The sequence below is a fragment of the Centroberyx gerrardi genome, chromosome 18 (assembly GCF_048128805.1).
Source record: "Centroberyx gerrardi isolate f3 chromosome 18, fCenGer3.hap1.cur.20231027, whole genome shotgun sequence".
NCBI classification, from domain to species: Eukaryota; Metazoa; Chordata; class Actinopteri; order Beryciformes; family Berycidae; genus Centroberyx; species Centroberyx gerrardi.
In genome coordinates this window covers 14,532,750-14,559,140 of record NC_136014.1, presented here as the reverse complement: position 1 = coordinate 14,559,140, position 26,391 = coordinate 14,532,750, and the positions used below count along the sequence as shown (strand labels likewise).

Here is a 26,391-nt window from a genome sequence, read left to right as displayed (position 1 = left end):
GAGACTTAGCAGAGCCTAACCATGGGTAGAGCTGCAGCCTCAGCACAAAATGAACTGTGAGGATTTTATTGACCTCTCCCTGATGTATATGTCTGACCTATAGACAAACCATTATTAACTCCTGTAACCTCCTGTCCACCTCTCACTAGCTCTCCATTGATCTGACAGGTCTGCAGATGTCTGGTACCTTCCACCATGTGCTGAGTGTGAACGTGACTTTGCTTCTTAGCTCAGAACACACCTACAGTATACGCTGTTTGAGTGTAAAAGGAGCCTCCTCTACTTTGTCTGTCTTTCTACGAACTGTGACAACATGAAGGTAGAACTGAACACTATATATCCATCAAACCTGACCACGCCTCTAGTGTTGCAAGACAAATTTCAGAAGAATTTGTCAGTAAAGCATTACATCATATCTAATTAGGTTTCATATAATTTCGATTTTTACATCGTTTTTCCTTCACACATAGGCAGAGAAGGCCTTAAATGCAGATATTCCCCTCTAATGTACTTTGAAAATGGGCAGAAGACGTACAGTAAGAGGTCTAAGGACGAATAACTAATTCTTATGCTGTGCTCCAAGGCGCAATTGCCCTTGGACTGCACATCAGCATTAAGAGCCAAATGAGCTAATGATGGAAACCCTAGCGACTGAAATGTCAAAGCTCTAACCGTCTGAATTAAATATTATTTTTTGAAATAAAGAGAGTGCTATGACTCTTGCAGGGCCCCTACGGCTCTAACGACTGACCTGCAGTTCCCCAAGCCACCAGCCGGTGGAGTTCTTCGCCAGGACCACGATCAGTTGCCCTGGAGACAGACTCAGCTGGTGCATCGTCGGGGTGACGGTGCCGGCGACCGCCTGGGCTATCTCTGTCGACAAAACACAAACCGCCAAGGCTGAATTTAGATCAGGTAAATGTCAGAGGAGTGATGGAGCTAATCAGGGAAGATAATGGAAATGTGTGTGTGTGTTAGTGTGTGTGTGTGTGTGTCCATGAGTCTCTCTGCTCATCCTTACCAGGCTTCTTGGTTGGACCTCCAGGCTTTGTAACCTTAAATAAATAAATACATAAATGAAAAATTCAATTAAAAAAATACACAATTATCATGATTCTACTGTTGATTCTATTACACAAATTCCACATTTTAATGGGGTTAGGGTTTTTTAATTTTAATGATAAAAATACTGCAACATGCCCTTTTACTTCTATTCCAACGCTCCTCTCACCTCTGGCTCAACAGGTCTGACGTAGTTGGAGGGAAACACCCCGGTCCGGTCCCCTATGCACCCTCGCCACCACTCCCCTTCTCTCTCCGTCACCATGACAACATCCCCCTCAATAAATGTCAGGTCCCCCGCCTCCGGGCTCTCATAGGTGTACAAGGCCACGTACTCTGATTGGGGAGAAATAAGGCAGAGCCACACATCTGACTGAGTTAAGATGAGAGCGAGTGTTGTGATTAAATACAGAGAAAGAGCTTTTTTCTAGAGATAATTAACAGAGGCAAACTTTACTTACCTTCTAGCTGAGCAGAATCAGAGCTGTCAAATGCGTCCACACTAGAATGGGAACAACACACAGACAATTCACCCTCATATTCAACTTAAATGTAATGTCAGTGAGGTGTATACATGTGTGTGGGTGTGTGTATATACATGTCTGCTCTCGTGTGTGTCTTCATACTCTGTAATGCCACCCGCCTCCAAAGCGACATAGCTTTTGGGGAACCATCCCTGTGTGCCGTTGAGCTGTCCCAACCACCAGTCTTCTCTCTGCTGCAGCACGCTGATGACGTCGCCCTGGGAGAAGCTTAGCAGCGCCGTGATGACGTCACCCGCGCCGGAAGAGAGGTTAAGGTGGGTGTCTGAGGTGGCTGACCAGGAGGAGATGGCGTGGGCACGCAGAGGGGCGGAGGACTGGGGAGAGGAGAGGAGAGGAAAGGAGAGGAGAGGAGAGAAGAGAAGAGGAGAGGAGAGGAGAGGACACTGAGTCACGTAGCATATCACTGCACAAATAAATGGCTATAACTTCACCCATCTCTTTCTGACCATGAGACATAACCTACAAATGTCAGACCTACTAACATTGATGCTACCCACTGGGAGTTTGAGTTCTGTGAACGTGTGTGTGACCCAGAGAGAGACTGGCACTCCCAGTAGAGAGACGAGGGCTAAAAATACACACCAGTGCTGTTGTTGGAGCTCTGTGTGTGTGTGTGTGTGTGTGATTTTGTGCAAGTGTGTGTCTATGTCTCTGTCAGCGGCAGCGAGTGTACCCCTGCCAGACCTAATTCCTTGCCCGCCAAAGCCAGTTTATAGCCCAGATATACTGTGAGTGCAGACATCACCACACCAACAGGAAACCCAGCTAGCCTCAGGAACGAAGCTCAGGAAGCAGCAGACTATAAGCAAACTTCCAGCTCCACTGCACTATAACGAATCCTAGCAAGCCAGCAAGGAAGCCCCAGATCACGCAGACGCTCATGACATTGTTTTTCTTTGTCACTTTCCCACAGTAGATCTTGGATGACAGGATCAATGCGCTATATATAGACTAACCGCTGATTTCTTATTTTAGTAGAAATCTTCTTTAGCTACTTTGAAAAGCTTATCAGAAATGTTCTCATTTGCCCATTATTAGATGTCTGAAAGTTAACAGCAGAAGCTAAAAAGAGCAACCCTAAAAATGGAATGAATCCCAAGTTGATTCTGAATAAACCATGATTAATTAATGTACCACAATTTCAACTTAGGAGTTTGGGCATGATTTTTGACATGAGTCGGGCACTGAAGAGGTTATTTGTCCATTGAGGAGTTAAGTTTTGTAAAGAGAACTCAGTCAGAGCAACGCTTGTCTGGAGTTAAATCTAAATCTGAGACACGGAGCCAAGCTACTTCCCTCCTTACCTGGGAAGGATCTGATTGGGCGGGGACAGCGCCGTCCCCCGTCACCTCCCCATCTGGAACTCTGGGTAAAGTGAGAGAGACAAACCATGAGGGATACAGGCAATAGAAACACAGAAAACAAAACAGTACCTCCGGCATAAATAACATCACTCGAGGTTTATTTGATTGTGGCAGATTAGACGCACGATGAGCAATCACGGCACAGTCTGAGACGCTTCCCAATATAGCACACGTCCATGAAACTGTATTATGTACGGTATAGGGAAACTGAGATATAACACAGAAAATGCAATTGAGATGCCTCCATTGAATAATATAAATAATGTGATCTAATCCGAGACAGATAAAGTTTATGTTACCCTGGGTTAGGTGGCTGCGGTGGGCAGGAGGGGGCGAGCAGAGCCGCCCCTGGGGCAGAAGGGGCAGTTTCAGCGGTGGAGGGGCCGGGGGATTTCTCTGCGTAGCTCTGGGGGAACCAGCCCCTGTTGCCACGGTAACTCCCGCACAACCAGCCAGGCTCACCCACGGTGTGCTCATCCACCTGCGTTATAGAAAACACACTTATATCTTAATCACACTTAATCACGCGTAACAAGGCGACGGTAAACATGTCGCCTCCCTGATTCAGCCACCGTTTGGACCAATCAGTTGCGAATAAAATTAAGCAGCAGTAACACCCAATTAAGATACCCGACACACCCAACATGATGCTGCAGTCCACTGAGAGCGTTCGAATGTGAATGTGTGTGTGTGTGTGTGTGTGTGTGTGTGTGTGTGTGTGTGTGTCCCATACCTCTATGAGACAGTCTGCGTCTAGACTCAGCTCGTCTGCGTTGCGGGCAACGAAGGGGTACAGGGCTCTGTAGGCGGTCAGGTTGGAGGATCGCTGAGCCATCAACACCGGATGCTGTCCTCCTCTCTCCTGCTGCTCTCTCCTCCTCCTCTCCTCCTCCTCCTTCTCTGTCTGTTTCCTCTCCTCCTCCTCCGCCTCCCTCCTTCTCTTCTCCTCCTCCTCCCTGCGTCTCCTCTCCTCCTCCTGGGCCTTCTCCTGCGCCGCTCGGAGGCGAGCCTGTGCCTCCCTCTCCTCCTCCTCCCTCTGCTTGGCCCTCTGCTCCTCCAGGAGTCTCCTCTGCCGGGCCTCCTCCTCCTCCCTCTCCCTCTTCTCCTGCTCCCTCTGCTCCTGCTCCCTCCTCTCTTGCTCTAGCTTTGCCTGTCTGGGAATTGCAAATGCAAAGTAGTCGATAAAACAGCTTAGGATGCGGTAACTCAGGATTAAATGTTTTTCATTGTTATTTTTAATGTATTCTTGTGACATTTTTAGGGGAATGTTTAAGAATCTGTCCAGAAATGTGTGTTAATGTAAATGAAGGTCACGGGGGAAAATCTAAAGAAACTAGAGCAGATTCAAGTAGTGGACTATTGCTTGATCTGCTGCATGTATGTATGCAAAGCAGGGTAAGTCACATGTGCACTCACCTGGCCGCCTCTTCTTCCTCCCTCCTCCTCCTTTCTCTCTCCTCCTCCCTGCGTTTCTGCAGCTCTCTCAGTTTCTCCTCTTTGATTTTGTACAGGTCGTCCAGGACGGACTGCTGCCTCCCCTGCTTCTCCCTCAGCTCCTGATGTAATAACAGCATACGCAATGTATGAGAGAGATTTGAAACCGCAAGCCTTCACCTAGTTAGACAGCGCAAAAACATCGCCGTAATCAGTCAATCACAAAGCACAACACAACCATATGGCAGTCTTAATGCCACTCCAACCGCAAGGCAGTCATCAGTGTGTCACATTTATCAAACAAGACCATCTATTTGTACTTAATCAAGAATTTAGTATTCAAAGAGAACCACACTGTATAGAAAAAACACAAGGGTTTCAAAACTCATTCTAACATTTATGGCGGTAAGAAAAGTATAACAATACAAAAACAACCATTCCAAACATGCAGAAACAAAGGCAGAAGCCCAGTAGCCATTCACATTAGCATGCAGATATCTGTATATTGGATGAGCCGAGTACAATTTTATTCTCATTCAAACCACAAAAATTGTGCAGGTTAAGAATTCTGCGTGCGTTTTACCCTCAGGGTGCATCCTGTTTACTCACGGAAAACACGCTAGAACAAATCCCATGGAGAGAAACAACAAAGAAAAAGGGAGACATGGTACCAAAGCAGAGCTCCAGTTAAACATGAGTAAAATGAGAAAAAAAAAGGCAAAAGATGAAGAAAACAAACAGATCGAATCAGCGCAGGATAAAAAGAAGAACAAGACGGAAACTGTGACATAAGGGAGGGAAAAGAAAACAAGAGGTAAGATGAAAAAAAAAAAACAGAAGTAGGAGGGGAGGAGTGAAAGATGGGTGGAAGGATAACCTTGATGAGAAGGAAGAGCTGGCTGAGACAGGCCAGCAGAGACAGAAGGCCCCGCAGGACACAGTCGTCCATATCCCCAAACTACAGCAAGAAACACAGAGGGAGCGACGAGGGAGGGAGGAGAGGGGATGGGATGGGATGGACAGAAGGCGGGAGAGAGGAAGAACGGAGATAATGAGTGCGAAGAAGACAGGAAAACGGGGGGTAAGTTGTAGGGAGGATGACACGAGAGCGGAGGCAAGGAGAGGGGAAGCAGGAAGGGAAGAAGAAATAAATGGGGCGGAGAAAAGACAAATGTGGAGGTGTAAGACAGAAGAAGTACAGGATGGGAGACGCCGAGGGAAAAGAGAGGAAGGAGAGAAAAAGAGAGAGAGGTTAAAAGCTTAAAAACGCACGGTTAATCACAGAGAAAAAAAGTGAACAAAGCAAAAGAGAAAAGAACAGTTTTAGTATCGGAGTATTATTAGTATCGGATTCTGTGAACAATAGATTATGAAGGAGGATGGGGATCATTCTTCAGATGGGTATCGAGTTAACAAGCTTTTGTGCCAACGAATGTGTGCGTCTGTGTTTGTGTGTGTGTGTGTGTTAACGGTTAGGTAACAAGGTTTTCTTTGCCTTGAGGAGTGAAATCCTAGAGGCACCATGACCAGTTGAACAAGATTTCACAACAACATTTTGAGTGTGAAATTCCCTGTTTTTATTCCATTCCAATAAGCCGGCACTCTAGGAAAGCACAAACTTATGTATTTATATCTTTTATTTATTTAGATGTTTTATTTAGATATTTTATCTTTCTTTTTTCTTTTTAATGTCATGTTATGAGTTGATGATGTCATTTTACCTGACAGATTATGCATTTTTTATGTTTTATGTGAAGCACATTGAATTTGCCTTGCGTATGAAATGTGCTATATAAATAAAGTTTACCCTGCCTTGTACTGGCTTCTAGTCTGGAATATTGCTCAAATATGACATACACTCTTCTTGCTCTAGTCTATTTTGTTGTACTGTACTGTGCTTATCTAAATTGCTCTTTTAGTCATCTATGACTTGTAAAATGCAAGGTTAATATGATATGCACTGGCCTGTGGTGGCCTGGTCTGGACTGAAGTGGTCTGTGTTGAACTTAAATGGTCTGTAACAAACTAAACAAGTATGTACTGGTGTTAAGTGGTCGGTTTTAGTCTAAATAGGTTTGTACCGGCCCAAATCTATCCTGAACTGGTCTGTGGTGACCGCTGACCTTGAGCTCCTTGTTGTACTGCTCCATCTGGGCCAGCTTGTCGGTGGTCTCCCTCTCCAGAGTGTCAAGCTGGTCCTTCAGTCTGCGGCAAGTCACGCCTTTCTCCGCCACGCTCCCATTCAGAGAGGTCAAAGTCACCGCTACGGGGCAAAGGTCAAAGGTCAGAGACGACTGAGAGAAGTCATATACTCACTGACTGAAATACATACATGCTGTGTGTGTCTGTGTGTGTGTTTGTCGCTTTGAAAGCAGGCATTTGTCACCCACAAGGGAGGTTGTTGAGGCCAATGCTGCGTAGCCTCTCAGTCAGCCTCTGCTGTTCTGGGACCAGCTGGGAGAGCTTCCTCTGCCAGTCCTATGGCAGGCACACACATACACACACACACACACACAAACACACACACACACACACACACACACACACACACACACAGGGGAAGAAGAGGGAAAGCAAGAGAGAGAAAACAAGAGAGAGAAAACAAGAGAGAGAAAACAGACTCAAAAAACATTCATGGGAATAACTTTAGGGAAGCAGGCATTTCTATGGAGCAACAGGTTTGACAAAGAGGGAGTGAGAGCAAGATAACTACATTTCTTCTAACCTCAAACTGGAGCTGCAGCGTGTTGATCTCAGAGATTCGAGCGTCCCTCTTCTGATTGACAAGGTCCAGCTCGGCCTTCTGAATCCGCCTCTTGCTCTGGGCGTCACGGAGACGGTCTGAGATCTGCTTGTGCTTGTTGCCCTGGGAGACCGGCCGATTGACAGCAGTGTTTACCCAACGGACCCCATGCCTTCATAAGATTGCAAGAGAGCGTGTGTGTGTGTGTGTGTGTGTGTGTGTGTGTGTGTGCTTTCTCACCACAGCCTCCAGCTCCATCTCTAGACTCTTCTTTTTGGCCCTGAGTCGAGAGATCTCTTCCTGCTCCCCTTCTCTCCTCCTGCCCAACTCCTCTTTCTTCCCTCGCTCCCAGTCCTCCCTCCGCTGGCGCTCCAGCTCCTGCTTCGCCACCTGAAAGAGAAAGAGAGAGAGACGGAGAGATGGGAGAGAGAGAGAGAGACACACAAAAGCTCCCCATGAGTGCATATCATCCCTCATTTTCTCTGAGACTCATTAAAGTACTAAAAAAATAATGTTTTTATCACAGCGCTGTACACAGCTCAATTTTTTAAAGCTGCACATTTCATAAAGGTCACCAGACGCAGTGATCCGGACACTGTATTTACAAGCAAACAAACAATCTAATGACATGGCGCAGTGCAGCAGACTGACAAAGTAGTGGTAACACTTTTGGAACAACGAAGAAACTCATTTCATGGTAAACCAAATGAAAGAATTGAACATGCTTGTTGTTGATGTTCGAAAAGATCTCGACCAAAATACATTCCTTCTGCCTGATTATTAAATGAATCCATTACTAGAGAAATCAAACCATGAAAATGTTTTAATCAAAATATTGCCTTAAGCAGATTAATCCCATACTCGATGTCTCACAGAGTGGTAACACCTCCCACTCACCTCCTTCCTCTCCAGCTCTCTCAGTCTCTCCTCCTCCTTCTGTCTCTCCATCTCCCTCTGCCTCTCCATCCGCCTCTCCTCCTCCAGCCTCCTGCGGTTCTCCTGCTCCCTGGCCTCCCTCTCCCTCCTCTCCTGAACGTCCCGCTCCTCTCGCTCCCTCCTCTCCCGCTCCTTCCTCTGCTGCTCCTCCAGAGCCAGCCGCCGTTTCTCCAGCTCGGCGCTGCCCCGCGCAAAGTTCGCCTTCAGCTTGTCCTCGAAGGACACTAGGGGCAGGAGGAAGAGGAGGAGAGAGGTGTGACAGAGGGAAGAGAGGAGACATAACCTCAAAACAAAAAGTGTAATAGCGCTGCATACCGCCGCTCTTGGTCTTTTGTACAGGTTCTATCTCTGCTGTCTCTATTAAACCAGGAGTTATGTAGGGCCCCGTTCCATTAACAAGCTCACTGCACTTGACTCCACCTCTGAAACAAGGACAAAAAAAGAGAGTTAAGTGACAAAGTGACAGAGATAAATGATGAGGGATAAATGACAAGTGACAGCGATAAATGACGGTTGTATTTCACTGAGGAATCCAATGGTCAACCAAATTGCTTATTGTGTGAATGTAATCTCTGTGTGTGTGTGTGTGTGTGTGTGTGTTACCTGAGAGAGGGAGGCACCAGGTCTTGAGGCAGTGTGAGGGGCAGAGGGCGGCCCGTCTTGGCCATGTCCACCAGGTGCATGGCCAGAATGAACTCATCAGCTCTCAACTGACCATCCTTATCCACATCAGCCAGGGTCCTGCATACACACACACACACACACACACACGCACACACACGTTCAACATAGAAAAACACACTTCAACATAGTAAAACACAGACGATACGCACATTACAACACAGAGAATTCCACAATACTCAAATGTTCTTTTGCAAAATTGTCCACCAAATTAAAGATGATATAATGTCTAATTGGGATGCTGATGCTAAAATGTTCCCACTTTTGTTTTCCATTGACCTATTATTATTTACTAAATAATTGATAACTGCGAAGAGACCATTGCCATGGTAAGCCATGTGAGATATTAATTTATCAACCAATCAGAGCATTAGATCATTATATAAAATTCAAAACATGTTCTTCTTTTATGATTTGAAGAATGCACACACAAGCTTATGAATGGCTACTAGCTGAATCATACATACATGGATACATACACACACACACACACACACACACTCAAACTCACCAGATGGTAGCTAGCTGAGTCTGGGTCAGGTTGGAGGCCATCAGCGCATTTCTAACCTGAGGTCCTGAAAAGCAGAAATCAAATCAGAAATAACAGCAGAGTGCTCGTGTGTACTTATGCGTGTGTGATGTGTGTGCGTCTGTGTGTGTCTGACAGCCAAGTTCTGTCAAGTGTGGTTGAGAGCAATCAGGAGAGTATGTAAGTGTGTGTATCTGAATTGAAAATGATTAAGAGTGCGCTCTATCAAACTAAAAACGAAGACGTAGCCACTCGTGAGCAGCCGAGCAGTCCAGTGAACCGCGTGTGCATTTATGTGTGTGTGTGTGTGTGTGTGTGTGTGACCCACCTGACAAGTAGCCACTCATGAGCTTGTCTAGTGTGTTGAACTGTTGACGGTACTTGAGTCTTGAGGCCTGCGGAACGGCCCAATCACACGAACCCGTCTTAGGAGAGTTACTGGCCAACGAGGTGGTGGAGGAAGAGTTGGAACTATAGTGAGAGAGAGAGAGAGAGAGAGAGAGAGAGAGAGAGAGAGAGAGAGAGAGAGAGAGAGAGAGAGAGAGAGAGAGAGAGAGAGAGAGAGAGAGAGAGAGAGAGAGATCAATACACCAGGACGTCTGTCTCCTAAAGGCCAGCAACAGCCAGTGATTCTAGGACATTACACTATGTGGTCAGCTTTCCCTCTCTGCATGGCATTCAATCCCTTGCTTAAAGCCACTAATTGCTTAGAGACTCCCCGGTGTTATTTCTCAGCTCTTAATTAGCCGAGGAGGAAGACGGTGCAAACTGCCACATAGACATGCCTCTCTGAAACAAGACAGTCCTGTACACTGTACACCCCGGCTATGCTAATCAGCCATTCTGTTTTTATTGGAAACAATGCCTGTGCAAGAATAGCTAGCTCATAAGCTGGGTTGGTGATGTTCATTTGAGAAGAATGTTTTGTTTCTTCTTTTTTCATTCATTATAGCTGGGTGGAAACTCTCCACCCAGCCACTCCCCTGGGAGAAGTAAGAGGTTTCAGAGAGACAATGGGAGAAGGGGTGTGGGATCCTCCCTTTGCCCAAGGGCCTTTCTGTGTGTGTGTGTGTGTGTGTGTGTGTGTGTGTGTGTGTGTGTGTGTCTGTGTGTGTGTAGGTGGGTGTGTGTGTGTGTGTATGTGCGTGCGTGCAAATGTGTGCATTAGTGCCACCACCTAGGGCTGTGACTTTCCCCCATATTAAAACTTTGTATGGGTCGGGAAACAATAACAAGCAAGAACAATGTGTGTGTAGCACGATGTGAGGGGATATCATGTCTGGGGCTGGCAGGTTAAAGTGATACGGGCGGTAGCTGGATCAACCTGTACATGACTTCCTAGCACACTAGTGCCCATATTGACACTGTCCTTGACACCACCATCACCATCTGCCCCCAGGTCCAGGGTTTTTTTCTATGCAGCACTGGGACATTCAAGCGAAGACAGAATCAATGAAATCAGATACGACCACTGTCCTTTACCCAACCCACACAAAACACCAACATGAAAAGGATCGATGACATGAGATACTGCTATTGTCTTGCTGCATGGGCTCCGGTCATTACTGAAACCGCACAAAACACCCAGACACAGGTTTCTTGTTTATTCACTCCCAATTACTTTCCACCAATGTAGCTATTCTGAATAGAGATGAAGTGCTTTGTGCAAAGGCACTGATGCAAGTCGGAGTGTAATTGATGCAGAACCACTAACCCCTCCAGTCACTGACAACATACCTGACACCAGCACATATGGGTAAAATTGACTTCAAGTGGAGAGCGTTTCATGTGATAAAACCCGCTGACTGACGAGTGTTAGTACATAGTAAGTGATGTCTCTTTAACTAACTGTACAGTACATCGCCTCGAGTCAAATCTGACTTTCTCTATGATCCTGCACCAGATCCTCAGTTTTTGAAGTGCAAATACGTCTAACCTGCTTCCTTGTTTCATAGAACACATCCTTCAACGCAAGTATTATTTTTCTTGCATTTTAACACAGATGGAAACCGCATAGCGATACAATGACCTCCCCACTTAAGAATGTCATTTGTTTCCTGTTCCTCGTCTGATGTTTGCGACTCAAAACAAGTCCACTTCCCGTTGCAGCTGACTAGAACATTTGACTCCAAAATCCTTCCTGCTCTGTCTGTTATCTTACTGTATCATCTCTGCCCGCATTCTGATCCTCCACCCTTCCCTGCAAAGTCTCTACTTCTTCATAAGCTCTGAACTACTGGATTGGTCGTGCGTGACTTACACCAGTCTTTATACCAGTCTTTCACTCAAAATCACTGCACGATAAATGGTGCATCTCAGAAATCCATGCAGCACCCATAAAACTTACTTAGAAGTGACTTGCTTGATCTTTAATTTATGCTTTAACAGAAACCCTTTGAGAGTCTGTGGTGTTTTGGAATTGGCTGCATCAAAAATGCACATACATGGGCCTTGCAGAAAATACACAAACAAGAGTGGTTACTAGGTGGCTGCTGATTAAAAAGAAAGGATCTTATTGATCAGCTGTACATATGCTAGCAAATCCTAATGTTGCAAGTACTTGTAAACAACATAGACCCACATCCAAGTATACAATGAGCTGAATTCTTCTTGCATCTAGTTTGGAGGGAATTTTCCTGGTCATGGACAGTTTTGTGTACATTTTTATATACATTTCTTTACTCTCTAGGTCTCACCTGCTGGATCCAAGGTCTAGCAGAGAGTTGGCCTTGGACATGCCTGTTGTTGGAGAAAACACCATGGGAGAAGAGAAACCGGAGAGAGGGAGCGCTGGGAAAAGAGAGGGTTTGGGGGCAGGAAAAAGGCAATCAGTGGTTAAATATTCAAGGTTAGATGAGGAAAACTACCTGAAAAAATAATGTGTGCATGCTTACTTCTGGGTATTCCTCCAAATACATATGTTCATGTGCATTTCTTATGCAATCAATCTCTGACATATACTGTAGCCCTGCAGAGTACAGCTGCCCTTGAACGTGTGTACATCTAATCTTATCTCCTCGTACTTTACAGTCGCGGCACACAGAGCTCCAGCAGCAAGGTTATTGACGTCTGGCTATAAACAAAGCTATTGCCTTTTTGTGAAACCCTGTGCTAAAGAGGGTTAGTCTCAAGAGCTATGGCACTGCCTTTCATCAGCAGAGAGAGAGGGAGATAAATGTAAATGGACTGCATTTATATAGCGCTTTTCTAATCTATCGACCACTCAAAGCGCTTTATAACAATGCCTACATTCACCCATTCACACACACATTCATACACCGATGGCGGCAAGCTACCACACAGGGTGCTGGCGCAACCATCGGGAGCAATTTGGGGTTCAGTATCTTGCCCAAGGACACTTCGACATGCGGACTGGAGAGGATCGAACCACCGACCTTCTGATTAGTGGACGACCTGCTCTACCTCCTGAGCCACAGCCGCCCCACAGATAAAGAGACAGGGAGCACCAAATGATATCAGAGAGTAATTTCATACTCGTACTCATTAGATTTCTCATTTCACAGCAAAAAAAACCTCACTTGAACAGGAACAGAGTGAGAGGAGAGAGAGCAAACAAAGGACAGATGGAGGAGGTGAGGGATGGAGATGAAAGCAAGAGAAATAAAGACAGAAAATTGACAAAATGTTTATGTACGCACAACCACACAGCATATCAATGGACTTTCTCTTTGATATCTAAAAGGTACAGCATCTGCAGGAAAGAATGTGGCGATGGTAACTACCCGTCTCCTTGGTGATGACAGGAAGCTCTTACTGCAAACCCCGACATGAACACACACACACATGCACACTTCCATATGCAGCCTACTGCATGTATTAACTTTGGATCCATCGCAGATGTAGCAATCCTCAGGGGGTAGATAGATAAGTCGCACTCCTGTTGCATGTATAACACATATTGTATTAACAAAGCATCACTAACGCTCACAACCTGAAGACCTGAAACTAACACAACAAATATCACACACCAGGGGCCTTATGTATCATGTCAAATTTTGAGTGCATTCACCACTAAAAATGTATCTATACAAAAAGATGGGAACATGCATACGCACATTTATTCTCTGATTCATAAAACACTGATTGTGTTGTGTGCAAGGCCTGTATTTATGTTTCCAGTTATAAAGCAACAGTGGTGGCATATGGATGAGCTTAATATCTACGCCCATTCAATTCCCACAGTAGTATACATATAAGATGCAACAGATACTTGACTAGCAGGAGGCATGAACAGTCGCATGCCCTTTTCATTACATTTCTATTGAAAGGTTCTGAAACATAACCATACATTCGGACTCTTAACCCCTCAAAATGGAGATCATGTTTGGAAGGGTCAGTGCTTATTCACAATTCAGAATTAGTCTTCATACGTCTGAAGAGCAGATCAATCAGTTTCCCTCTGCAGAACCCACCTGCAGTGTTGGGGACAGGTGACGGGGTGAGGAGGTTGGCATTGCCGTTGGACAGTCCGGAGTTTCCGAGGCTGGTGATGAGGGGCAGAGTCATGGGCGTCGGCAGCAGGGGCTGCACACAGGGCATGGGGGGGTTGACCGGGATGGGTGTCAGGAGGGGCATGGCTGAGATAGCCGACATGGATGGCATGCCAACTGACAGGTTTGGCATAGAACCCATTCCTATGAGGAGGAAAAAAAACACAGGAGGAGATGAAGGGGAAATCAAAAGCACTGCTTCAAAAGACTGAAATGAAGAGTTATTTTGCAAAATGGTATATTTTCATGAAATTCACTGTAGCAATTCCAGTCTGTAAAAGTGTTATTTTGTCAAATCAAGGACTTAAATTGCCCACTATTCTTTGAAAGCTACCATTATTTTGTAAAATCAATCATTTTGTAAGAGTAGGTGCTCCTTTTTCAGAAAGGTAAATATCTCATTTTGGAATAAAACTCTTCAAGTGCATCATTTCCCTTTTCTTGACATTTGAAGAAAAAACATTTATGAGCGGTCAGGTTGTAGAGTAAGGAATTAAAATGTGGCAGTTTTGAAACTGGAATGCGGCTGTAATCTCTTAGCAGAGGAATTTCTACCGAAACGTGTTGATGATGTGATGTTTGAGACAGGATTGCAGATGGGAGGCTGCTTCATTATGACTGGCAGAGAGGGGGGTAAGCCCCGCCCCTGCAGCTTGAGCTTGATGAGCTTCATGGCGATGGAGAACTCCAGTCTATCCATCTTCCCATCACTGTCCATGTCAGCTAGGTTCCTGGAAAAGAGAGAGAGTGGGAGAGAGAACTGAGGTATAACAGCATGATTTGTGATCTGACAAAACTGCAAGGTACAGGAGAGATCAATCTATTTCAAAGCAAAGTGGGCAGTCCACTCGTATTTCTTCTTTACTGAGGCGATAGAAAAGCTGAAAATGACACAGGGGACAAGGCTGTGGTGGGATTGGATCCTAGGCAACACAGAGAATTCAGTTACTTCCAAGAGTTACACACTTATATACCAATTCACACACACACACACATATTGTCTGGAGCCCAGATTTTACATCCTGCCTTCAGATGACTGGGAATGTGATGAGTACCGCTCTGCTCTAATTACAGTACACACACACACACAGTTTATAGTGTCCAGGGTGGGGCAGGCTGTTCAGGAAGTCAGCCCTCAACAGGAAGTTCAAAGTGGGCTGAGGGGGGCCTTATTGGTCCTCTATGGACAAACCCTCTCCTGACTAAAAACAAAGGGGCACTGGACCTACTGACCCACTTGCTTTGGCTTAACAACACACAGATTTTAGGGTGAAGTCTCATTAAGTCATCGGTTGGTTCCTTACCAGATCTCAGCCAGGACCGGAGCAGGCAGGCCAGACTGGAGGAAGAATTTCCTGGCCTGCTCTCCTGCAGACAGACAAAAACACTGGGGTTAAGAGAGAAGGGCAGGTTTCTGGTCTTATGTCACTTAACAGTCGCTCTTTATACCCTGTTAGCAAGTTATTAGTCTGTTTGTTATGATTTTGCAGCCTACCTGAGACATAGCCGAGGATGGGAGTGAGGGAGTCGAACTGTTTATCGTGTTTCCCCCTCTCTTCTGGAGTGATGGCCCACATACTGGCTCCACCTGGACATGCAGGAGGAGAGGAAGAGAAAATCCTGACTTCTGATACACCTCTCACAACAAAACAGAGGAAAAAGTAACGAAAAATCACAGCACCAACACACTCACAAATGCAAATTTGCATTCTGCAGCCGCCAAACATTCATAAATGTGATAATTCTGGGAGAAAGAAACAAAACAAAATAGACAAACATGTACTCCACCCTGCGGTGCCATAAGCAGGGAAGGAGAGAGAGAGAGAGAGAAAGAGAGAGGGGGGGGGGAGAGGGGGGGGAGAGAGAGACAGAGAGAGAGAGTGAGAAAGCGAGACAGAGAGCGAGACAGAGAAAGAAAAACAGAAATTTTCAAACTGTAATGTGTAGACTATACTCCACCCATCAAGACGTACATACACACACATTCAATGAAGGTCCCCAAAGCACAAATGCTAATACAGAATCCAATATATCTTTTTACTTCACCCACCAAAAAGTCTGCATAATTTCCATCCCAAATGAGATATCCCCCTCAGATGAAACATCTCTTAACCAACTCCCGACAATGATTAATGTATAAAAGTGTCCAGTCAGCTTCTTTCACTCTGCTTCCACTCTTGCATATCTCAAGGTAAGTTGAGGGTAGGCCATGAATTAAATATGAAGTCAAATGTGCTGCGTGAGGCGTATGAGACTCAATTCTTACTCAACTTAATAAAAATTCTTTAATAGAGGGGGAGGAATATATTAGCATTAGAGTCCATAATTAATTAATCATAAGGGTGCCTGTGAAATTAAACAAAAAAAAAAAAAAAAAAAATCATACTAATCTGGCTGAGAGTCTCACAACATCATAACACTGGCGGTTCAGTCAAAGCCTTTTCCCTCTTTCTTCACGCTGGGTTGATTTGAAACCTCTGACCCCTCTGAGATTATCACTTCAGAATAAGAAGAGACGACTCAAAGGCTGCGCAGACATCAAGCGCGGATTGGTCTTTCCATACAGCAGAGACTGACTGACAGCGCTGCAGCGGTATAATGAATTCAGACGGGAAATATCCAAGACTTGGCTAATGAGTTCCGACAGCTGGAATAGAGAGGCAGAGTGGGATATAACAAATGGATTGAGACAAGAGTAGCTGGGTGACAGTTGTGTTGGAAGTGTAAACTACAATCAGACAGTAGAATAAGTTGGCTCGAGTGTAATAGAATTGGACAGTGTTAACGGAGCAATATGGATAATTACAGTGACACTTTAATATATACAGACAGTGGACACAACCGGAAAAGAAATGCTGAGACTTCCTCTCTGGCCAAATGGGCTTCAACCCTCATGCCTGCTCACGTCTAAACCAGCTCTACCTCGGATGCTCAACAGGTACAGACGAGCCTGCCCGACGCCAGCAGCTGTTACCATAGCGACCAGACTGGGACAGACCTCAAACAAAATGTTGACAAAGATTTTTCCACAACAACATGATTTTAGACACTTTCAGTTTGTGGACAATCTGGCCTCAAATCACCCTCAGATGTTGCTAACAGAAGATTTCTTAAACAGGAGGTTAAATCTCTCAACTTGTCCCATAAACATCAATAATGGGACATGGAATGATGTTGAGAAACATCGAGGGCAGACTGAGATTGAGAGATCTCCCTTCTTCCTTATCTCTGGTAGATATAAAAGATTCACAGTAGGAATGAAGAGCTAGAGTTGGAGGGGGAAAAAAATCTTAAAGTAATAATAATACAGCATATTTTTAGTTAGGATGCAATTCTTTGGGCTATTACGGGGTCTGTTTCTTTATGCAGACATGGTATCCAGGCTGTAATTTATTCACCATGTACAGGAAATACCACTCTGCCCATGATGGAACTTCCTCCCTGACGCCAACACAAACACCCCGCCAGCCCTTGCCTGACCACACACACACACACACACACAAACACACACAAATCTCAGAGGAATGACACAATGGACCAAGGAGCTCAAAACAGAGTGTGTGCTCCTCAGACTGGCCTAGTGTATGGTTGCCACTGTATTTGGCCGAGAGATTAATTTAGATTAGTTAAAGGGAAAAAGATGATCCTTCATAGCATTTCTGGTGTTTTGTCCATCAATCTCCCTTTAATGTTGTCGGTATGAACAAGCACATGTTTCAACATCCTTGTGACAAATACAAACAGAAACTGTCATTGCCAGCTGTTCACCATGATAAAGGTCTGTTTTGTCAGCAAACACACCTCTCGGCCAATCACCTTGAGGCGGTTTCAATATCTAAACAAACCCGCTCTACCCCAAATCACCACGGTAACACCTGTTAAGGTATATGCTTTTCCCCTGACAGCACCAGTGTTAGCAGCTCGCAGTGCCTGACCTACTTTTGGCATCGTCAGCAAAATGCGCACATAAAAAGGGAGAAAGTAATTAATCTTGTACAGAGATGTGAGTATTCTTCACATTGTCTCGTTGCCTTTGACAGACCTCTTTTAGAAGCTATTGTGAGTGAGAGAGGGAAGCGATATTTAGCACAGCGCCGGTGGGACATGTAGCTAGCATGGCCACATACTCTGGGCTGTCAGTTGATTCAGCATGCGTATCAGCGAGGGCAGAGCGCTCTGTGAAGAACTGGGGCGCAGCAAAGCTCCTTACACAGCAACGGCAAAAACCACAGGGGCCCTCTGTGAATTGATGCTTGGGCTGGAAACATATGGCCACTCAATGTGAGACCAGATAAAAAGGTGCCAAATTTCAGAATTTGTAGCACATAAAGAACAAACAATAAAGAGTCAGTGAGGCTCTATATTTGGCCTTTAGAAATGGCCTTTGTTCATGCAGGACAATGGAATAACGAAGAGACACTTCACTCTGAAATAAATACAAGAGTTTGGTCGGCAACAAGGTTTCTATTATAAAGAATCAGCAGTCTGGCCGTAGAATTCGGTGCTGCTGTATGTTTTTGTTGCATGTTTGAATTGCTTTTAGTGGTATTCTTGTTGTTGCTGATGTTATTTATGCTATTTGCTGTCTCCAAGTCCTTGTGTGTATCCATCCGGCTTTTTCAAAATTACTGTTTTTATTGCGTTTTCTGTTGCCTTCAGCAAACTCCTTGCCTTCTTGTCTTGTCACCCTGTTTCTTCCCAATCTCCCATCAAGAGGCTTTTTGCCAGGCTGTCACTGTAAATAAGAATTTGCTCTTAATCGACTTGCCCATTAAATAAAGGGTTAAATAAAAATTACATACCCACCCCATCCTACATGTGTCAGCCGAACCCAACACACACTGTAATACGGCCGCTATGAAGGCTGCAAGCAGCACATAAAATGGCTTTCTGTACAACAACCTAGAACAGAAACCCTCAGCGAATACACAGGGGTCCTTCAGCCAATATTGAGACAATATAACACAGAGTCCGACGACGGAAAAAAAAAGAAGCTACAGTATACAGTATCCTCTCCTGTGATAGATTCCACAGCAGCAACGCCTGTGCAGAATTTAAAACAACGGTACAAGAGTTCACCTCCTCAGCAGCTACAGCGCAGAGAGCCTTCCCCTTGGAGAGCTTCACTTTCCTTTATCAGCGTGTGTGCTGTTGTCTAGGTGTTGTACAGCCTCTTACGAGACACTTCAGTCAAACCTCCAGACACCCAGCCCCGGTCTACTGGGGGAAACCATATCGCTGCTTCCATAACTATTTCCATATCAAACGCTTCACCCGGGGAAGACAAGTTGACGTTTCAGATAGCGACAGCGGTTCACCAGTCTCCCCGCACTGCAGCGTTTCAGTCTACACACACCTCATCTGCTCTGGGACGGTTGCAGACTGTGCACCTGTTTTGGAGAATTCGAGACTAATGACTTTACAATTGGCTCATTGAGGCTTAATCTACTCATATTAGTGGGAGTGCAATAATGCAAAGAGCTCTGCCTCCCATGCTTTTCCATGGAGTAACTCATCGCAGGCAAATGTTGTTTTTCTGAATTGCTTTATCCCAGGGTTTATCCACTGGGATGTGTCACTCTTACTGGATGAGATTAAAGCAAAGGGTGTAGTCTGGGGGTTGGCAGTTTGTTACACTGCAGACTTAGTCATGTGGACAAGATGTAGCCTACCCTTCACACACACACACACACACACACACACACACACACACATCTCTGAGGCATTTCCCATAGGGGGCCTTAAACAGAGAGAGCGGCAACTACTCTTCTATGATCAAAGGCCGCAGACAAGAGGATTAACATGCGCTCTCTCACACACACACACACACACACACACACAAACACACACACACACACACACACACAGACAGGCACACGCGCACACACACACACTCACACACACTATTGAGCAATTCTGTCCACATCAATCTTGCACAAGGACAAAACAGATGCATCACCTCCAAGACTGAGTATAGCACCAACAGAGAGTGTTTACGGGCACACACACCTACACACACACACACTTACAGCGGTTACCACTCTTTGACGAACAAAAATCTCCATCTTACCAAAATCACTCAAAAGACTTACATCAATTAACTCTTCATAATTAGCAGTGATTAGTTGTGCTTCAGATTTCCTCAAGCCCTGTTTGCCAATAAGTTTCTTTGAAAAATGTCATAGGATCAAAGTGTTGGGTGCAGTAGAGAGTCTGAACCTTCACTCCACTGCCAGATCAATATTTCATTAACACATCTCACACAAGAGAGAGGGATCAGTCTTATCTTCACTACACCCCACAGCTTATGGTGGTGTCACACACACACACACACACACACACACACACACAGGGAGCAAAACCACCAAAACAGACATAGCTTCATTACGCACAAACACATAGTTCAGTCTTGATGAGAAGAGAGAAAGAGAGAGAGAGAGAAAAATTAAGTTTGAGAAGGGGCACAACACAACTGCCTATTAGTCAGCTCTCTCTCTCTCACTCTCTCTCTCTCTCTCACTCTCTTCCTCTCCCATCCATCCATCCCAGTCTTATCAGTCCTGTCCATTCCTCCCCAGGACACACTAGAAACACATACCAACATGCTAAAACGCACAAAGTGCACACTTGCCTCTCATATGCAGACAGACAGCACACACACACACACACACACACGCACACACACACACACACAGAGTGTTGTTCTCACCATTCATGGCTGCAGGTGGAGAGCACGGGCAGAGGGAGGTCCTCTACTCAGCTGGCTAGCTCTGAGACATCTGCAGAGAAAGAGAAAGAGAGAGAGAGAGAGATGTGATTGTGTGTGTGTGTGTGTGTGTGTCACAGAGCAAGGAGTATGAGCGTGTATAAGACCGAGTGAGGAGAGTATGTGTGTGTGTGTGTGTGTGTGTGTATGAGGAAGAGAGACGGTGGGAATAGAAAGGATATGAATGCGAGTGAGAGAAAGAGTGAAAAATCACATCTCCCTATTAACAATGCAAGGAGGGCACACTGAGCGGCTTACACCACGAGGAGCGAGAGAGCGAGAGAGCGAGAGAGCAAGGGAGGAGGAGAAATAAAGAGCGAGAAGGGGGTGACATAGGGACAAAATGACAGACAGAGAGAGAGAGAGAGAGAGAGAGGGGGGGGGGGAAAGGTGAGGAGAAAAGGAAAGAGTTAGAGATGGGAGGACGACAGTGCCAACAGGGGGAAGTAGACGAGAAGGAAAGCGAGGGATGCAGCGGAGAGAAAAATGATGGAGGTCGAGGGAGGAGGCAGCATTTATCATTGTCTGCTCTCAGATCACATGTGGCGGCTTAAGCCAACAGTCTCTTTCAATTCTCTTTATTTCTCCGCTGTTGAATTGTCTTTGGCATTTGGTTGTTTATGAAAGTACCATCCGCCTTGTTAGAATTCTCTCTCTGTGTGGCTTCTTCTCTTGGTTATTAGGGATGCAAATATGCCTGAATACAGCAACATGAACATCCAGGGCAAATTACATAAAACTTGCACAGCAATATGCCCGCATGTACTCACATCTGCATGCATAAGTGTACAAACACACACACAAAATAAAGATTTATGACCCATTTGAATGCCTAAGTAGAGTCCCCTCTGCCTCCAACCACTGTGGCCATTCACACATCCCGCCTCAAATCACTTAACACTTTGTTAAACCTGCTGTGTGTGTGTGTGTGTGTGTGTGTGTGTGTGTGTGCAAGTGAGCTCACAGCAGAACAACCCCTAATCACCCTGCCTCCATGCTCCTGCTCTGTCCTCCGTTCTCACTGACATTTTACATGCCGCATACATATTCTCATTTGCATGTGATTGGAATTTATCGGGGGGTGATTTCCATCCCGCAGTGTGGAACATGCGGCCGGCCAGCCTGGCCCACCTGATGAAAATTCTTCTTTGGGATCTGTGGCAGAGTCCCAAAGGGGAGAGGGGACAGATGAGAAACCATGCATGAAATACTCTTAGATTGGAATATGAGCCATACTGTGTGTGGCTTTCCATATTTCAGTAGCACAAAAATACTCTGCAGGCGGAGCTTCCATCTTTCTTGCTGTGCATCCTCGCCTCTCCTCTTGAATTTTTCTCGCGATTAATACTCTTCCTTTGCTTTGCTTCTGTTGCTAAATTACTGTTCAGTTTGCTTTGCCATTGCAGTATTCTCCTCATCTCTGTATCTACTTCTGTGCCACACACATTCACCCTTCGTTTCTGTCTCCTCCTCACACTGAACATGCAGTTTGTTCTAGCAGCACATTTTCCCCTTTTCACTCCCTGCTCAATTTCTTGTTCTTTTCTGTCATTCTAGCATCTCTCTCTCTCCATCTTTTGCTCTATTGTCCAGATTCTATTAGTCCCTTCACTCAGAACTACCCCTCTATTTCCCCTCGTTTCATCTATCCATCCATCGCAAGCAAACAAACAAGCAAGATTCCTCTTCGGCTGTGATTCTGGTCAGGTCCAGCCAATCTCCCCCCTGCCTCTCCACATCCTTCTTTCCCAATCTTTTTCCTCACTTCACGCTCCACTCCATCGTTTCCTCCTATTTCTTATTCATCCCTCACTCTTACATCTATCCTCTCTGAAATGACTCCCACCCAGCTCCCTTCTCCCCTTCGGTTCCCATTACGCCATCGCTTCATCGTTGGTTTCCCTTCTCCCTCACTCTCTTCTCATGTGAATTCCTGGAGGGGAGAGTGTGGTTGTTGTAGTATAAATCATTCTCTGTGCATACCGACAATGCCAATTACTTAAGAGCAATGAACCGCTCTCTCGAGTACGGTGTGTGTGTGCATGCACTTGAATATGTGTGCTAGTGCATGCTCACACACACACACACACACACACACACACACAAGTAATAAGTGACATGTACACAAGTAAACAATAGTGACATACAAAGACCAAAACCACAAATCCACTTTCTAAAATTAAAACACACAAATACTATGCATAACAAGAGCAGCTGTGACTCAAAGAAATAAGTAAATAACACCGATGAGAACAAAAAAAGAGCCGAGACTCAACACTGGGCTGATTCAGCATGAGCTTTCTGCAGTGACGTCATCAACCTGAGACGGACCTCGGGGACTACAAAGACTCAAGCTACAGTCTCCTTAAGGTGCAGGTATAGTTTACATAGAAACATTCTCTTAATAGTGCCCTGAGGTGTGTGTGTGTGTGTGTGTGTGTGTGTATGCATGTGTATTTATGTGTACCGTTTACACTCCCTTATGCAAACACAAAGCATGAGGGTGTTTTTTCTCACCCTCACTTCTCCGCCCACATACACAAACACTTCTCTATCCTGAGGTGTGTGTGGTTTAGATGGGAAGATTAGCATCTACTGTAGCCCGAGGTAAGAGCCTCCTCTGTTCAAACAGGACACATCCTGGATTATAATAACAGACAGAATCAACAGCAGTCATGGGATGAATACCCTCTCCATCAACACTACTGCTGTGGCTATGTAGCTACTGTGGCTCACAACAACTAACTTGTCTCAGAATGACTAGTTCTCGGTGTCTGATGCCGCTGGAGTGCACTTGGAAGGACTTCAACGCTTCTGAAATATCAAATTACTCAATTTTGATCCGCACTACCTCGCAGCTCAGTCCTTGCCGATGTGACTGATGTCATGTTGCTACTAACAATGGCAATGCAAGTAGGTCACGTCCCAGCAATATGGACAGCCCACAGTCCTGAAGTGACAAAAAACGCCATGTCAAGCCAGCCGACTAGTCAGTCACTGTCCAGATCACAGCAGCAGCACTTAGCAGGCTTCTGGACAAGAAATGATCTGTGCATAAATGGGAAATTAAATTCAACCCTGTATTCATGGCTCGTATTCCTGCTCGTCTCAGAAAATGACCAATCTATTGCACTGACACATGGGTGTGGAGAGGAGATGTAGGATTAAATAATGGGTCACAGAAAAGAGATGCTTCGGTCGTAGTGGAAAACAACGAAGCAATTACAGATGATTAATTACAATGAACTTAAACAGGTGCTATGTGTACATACCAAATCATTACCACATTAATTCTGAGACTTTAGCGTGATTACCATAAACGAGCAAGACCGACGACGAGAAGATTGGCAGCATATCAAGCCTCTAACACTGCATTTTATATCATGTGCCACCAGGTCAGATTCTGTGGGAAATCTTCCAGAATTGCTTTACGGTTCGAAACTGGAAGGGGGGGATGCTGTTCTTCCAGCGAAAACAGGACTAAAGCTTTCAGTGTCTCTGGTTTCAGTTTCAGTGTCATCTGGTAGATGGTGGAACAAGTGAAAGGCCCATGGGGGAAAGAAATCCAAATTGTTTATCCTCCTCAGTAAAGTGAAAGAGAAAACCTTTGACTGGAGAAGCTTCTTCTTCTTTGTGACAGAAGGAGACAGGGTTTATGCGAAATGTGGCCTTAACTGCACCCACTGCACTGAGCAAGAAAGTTAATGATGAACTGTGTAGATAAAAGAAAGCAACAAGGAAGGTAAGCGGCCTCTGATTAGCGGGACGGGGCCCAGGCCACGTGAGAGAGCGCTCTCTCCTCCTCTCTCCTACAATAAACGCCATTTGACTCTGCCCTGCATGCTGATTGACACCTGTGTGCGCCGCGCCGGAGCAGTCGGATGTGTGTATGAATGTGCGGGCCTGTGTGTATAAGTGTGTATAACACACGCTCCTCACACAGAGGGGGACCCTGTTCTAGCAGACACAGCCCAGGAAGCTTTGCCGAGCCAGAGGAGAAAGAAGCCTCTGTGTGTGTGTGTGTGTGTGTGTGTGTGTGTTTATGCCTATTCACAAGTGCAGGGGAACACACAGATAAAGACACACACACACACACACAGAGACACACACACACCTTCTTTTGTTGTGTTGCAGGTGAGAATTGGGGACACGGTGTATCTTCCACCAGAAAGAATCGCTCTTATATTTATCCTTTTGATACATTTTTGGGTCAGCTCCAGCAGTGGTTGGAGCAATGATCCTCTTTCCCTCACTTTACACTCCCCACCCCCACCCCATGAAAACACACTCAGCAGCATGTCCCAACTCAGCTGCCCTAGGTAAAGTTTGTACCTCCAGCACAAGAATTTCACTATTGCCTCCAAGAATAACATCAATTTGACCTCAAAACGGTATTTAGATTCATGGTACTGCACTTTTCCACATGAAAGATGGGTTAATGCCCTTAAAGTCCATCAATTCCCACCTTCAACATAACAAAGGTGTGTGTGTGTGTGTGTGTGTGTGTGTGTGTTATGTAATGCTTTGTCTCTTGGCAGGTGGATGTGCAACAGTCCTGTCTGGGATGGGGCCAGATGTCATAGGAGCTGCAGAAATAGAGAGGGCTTTGCCACTTCAGCAAAGAAAGCCCTCTCTATTTCTCTTTCACTGTCAGCAGCAAACACACACACACACACAAAGAGTAAGCAATCCCTATAATTAGTCTGTACTGCAGTTGATAATAAACGGGAGCATGCTTAAACTGTTAGTTTGAGCTGTCATCTCACAGAAAACTGCAATTGATATTACACAGAAAGAAATACAGATTAGAAAACAGCTTCCCACATCAAAAGTTCAGAAACAGAGCCTCATTCAGACTGTTGCGTGATGATATCTCCATTGCAATGACAGACAATGGGTCTTCTTGTAAATTTAACTGATCATTTATTAGCCAAAATAATATAGTTTACTAAAATCTATAGTAATCCTGAGGAAATTAGGATTTTTTTTCTCAGGACACTGACGTCATTTTTCGAGTAGATGGCTGTACATTTAGTTAGGCTGAATTTCGTGGAGTCTGAAAATTCAAGTGGAAACCTCTCATCTCCAGTAAATATTCTTTCTCTCTCATAGGCTGTAGGGTGAAAGGCGATGTCGATATGCACTATTGTTATTTTGGCAGGACAGGATAATCCCATACAGTGCAGAAAAAAACCCCATTTTGCGTTAACCTCCTGATTAGAGATATGTTAGAGTACATAAAAATGACAAAAAATGTATTTGTACATGTAGATGACATGCAATCAATATATAGACACTGGCAATACATTTTCTTCCTCTGAATTGTTGCCAATATATATCTCCAAGTATAGGCTATCCAAAATTTTGGTCACTTAAAATAGATTTCGAATGAATGTCATCTACATTCTAGGCATAATTTGAAATAATCTAAACTGAAGTAGCCTATATGTATTTTTTACCATATGGGTTGTTCTTTAGCCAAAATGCAGAGAATAACACTGAAGGTTTAGAGATAGGTTTCATAAAGTCAAATTCTGAAGATTTGGGCTGTTTAAGAGAAAGAACAAAAAATATGCCAGGAGATCTGCTGCAGCAGTGTAATCAAACCACATTGTTACTCCGCTCCACAGCCTGGCTTTCAATTGATAGGTTGTAGAATTTAACAAAGCAGGATATCCCACTTACCTTCCAGGACAAGGCAGAAAATACAAGGTCAAGGGCGACTCTGTCCAGCGTGTATTACATTCTGTCTGTCCTCTTAAGTATAATAACGATTTGCGGGGATTTACCTGTTGCGGTAAAAAGGGTGATGGTGATCCT

The 26,391-nt window shown here is 45.0% G+C and overlaps 1 protein-coding gene across 2 annotated transcripts in view; it reads right to left on the bottom strand.

The window, feature by feature from the left end:
* Positions 1 to 26,391, bottom strand: part of LOC139927053 (intersectin-2-like) — a 37,383-nt gene extending 10,992 nt beyond the window's left edge. Inside the window, exons 1-25 of one of the 2 annotated variants that reach the window (XM_078289801.1) lie at positions 26,257 to 26,391; positions 20,515 to 20,584; positions 15,301 to 15,393; positions 15,110 to 15,173; positions 14,361 to 14,536; positions 13,728 to 13,949; positions 11,991 to 12,084; positions 9,623 to 9,765; positions 9,277 to 9,340; positions 8,688 to 8,825; positions 8,400 to 8,506; positions 8,046 to 8,308; positions 7,389 to 7,538; positions 7,131 to 7,271; positions 6,796 to 6,883; positions 6,529 to 6,668; positions 4,388 to 4,527; positions 3,705 to 4,125; positions 3,271 to 3,452; positions 2,912 to 2,972; positions 1,689 to 1,921; positions 1,524 to 1,564; positions 1,232 to 1,398; positions 1,022 to 1,055; positions 752 to 873 (exon numbers count right to left, since the gene is read on the bottom strand). In XM_078289801.1, the coding sequence (XP_078145927.1) occupies positions 752 to 873; positions 1,022 to 1,055; positions 1,232 to 1,398; positions 1,524 to 1,564; positions 1,689 to 1,921; positions 2,912 to 2,972; positions 3,271 to 3,452; positions 3,705 to 4,125; positions 4,388 to 4,527; positions 6,529 to 6,668; positions 6,796 to 6,883; positions 7,131 to 7,271; positions 7,389 to 7,538; positions 8,046 to 8,308; positions 8,400 to 8,506; positions 8,688 to 8,825; positions 9,277 to 9,340; positions 9,623 to 9,765; positions 11,991 to 12,084; positions 13,728 to 13,949; positions 14,361 to 14,536; positions 15,110 to 15,173; positions 15,301 to 15,393; positions 20,515 to 20,521 (3,291 nt within the window). In that variant the 5' untranslated portion in view covers positions 20,522 to 20,584; positions 26,257 to 26,391. The remainder of the gene's footprint in view (positions 1 to 751; positions 874 to 1,021; positions 1,056 to 1,231; positions 1,399 to 1,523; positions 1,565 to 1,688; positions 1,922 to 2,911; positions 2,973 to 3,270; positions 3,453 to 3,704; positions 4,126 to 4,387; positions 4,528 to 6,528; positions 6,669 to 6,795; positions 6,884 to 7,130; positions 7,272 to 7,388; positions 7,539 to 8,045; positions 8,309 to 8,399; positions 8,507 to 8,687; positions 8,826 to 9,276; positions 9,341 to 9,622; positions 9,766 to 11,990; positions 12,085 to 13,727; positions 13,950 to 14,360; positions 14,537 to 15,109; positions 15,174 to 15,300; positions 15,394 to 20,514; positions 20,585 to 26,256) is intronic. The other variant, XM_078289802.1, reaches the window with a different exon arrangement.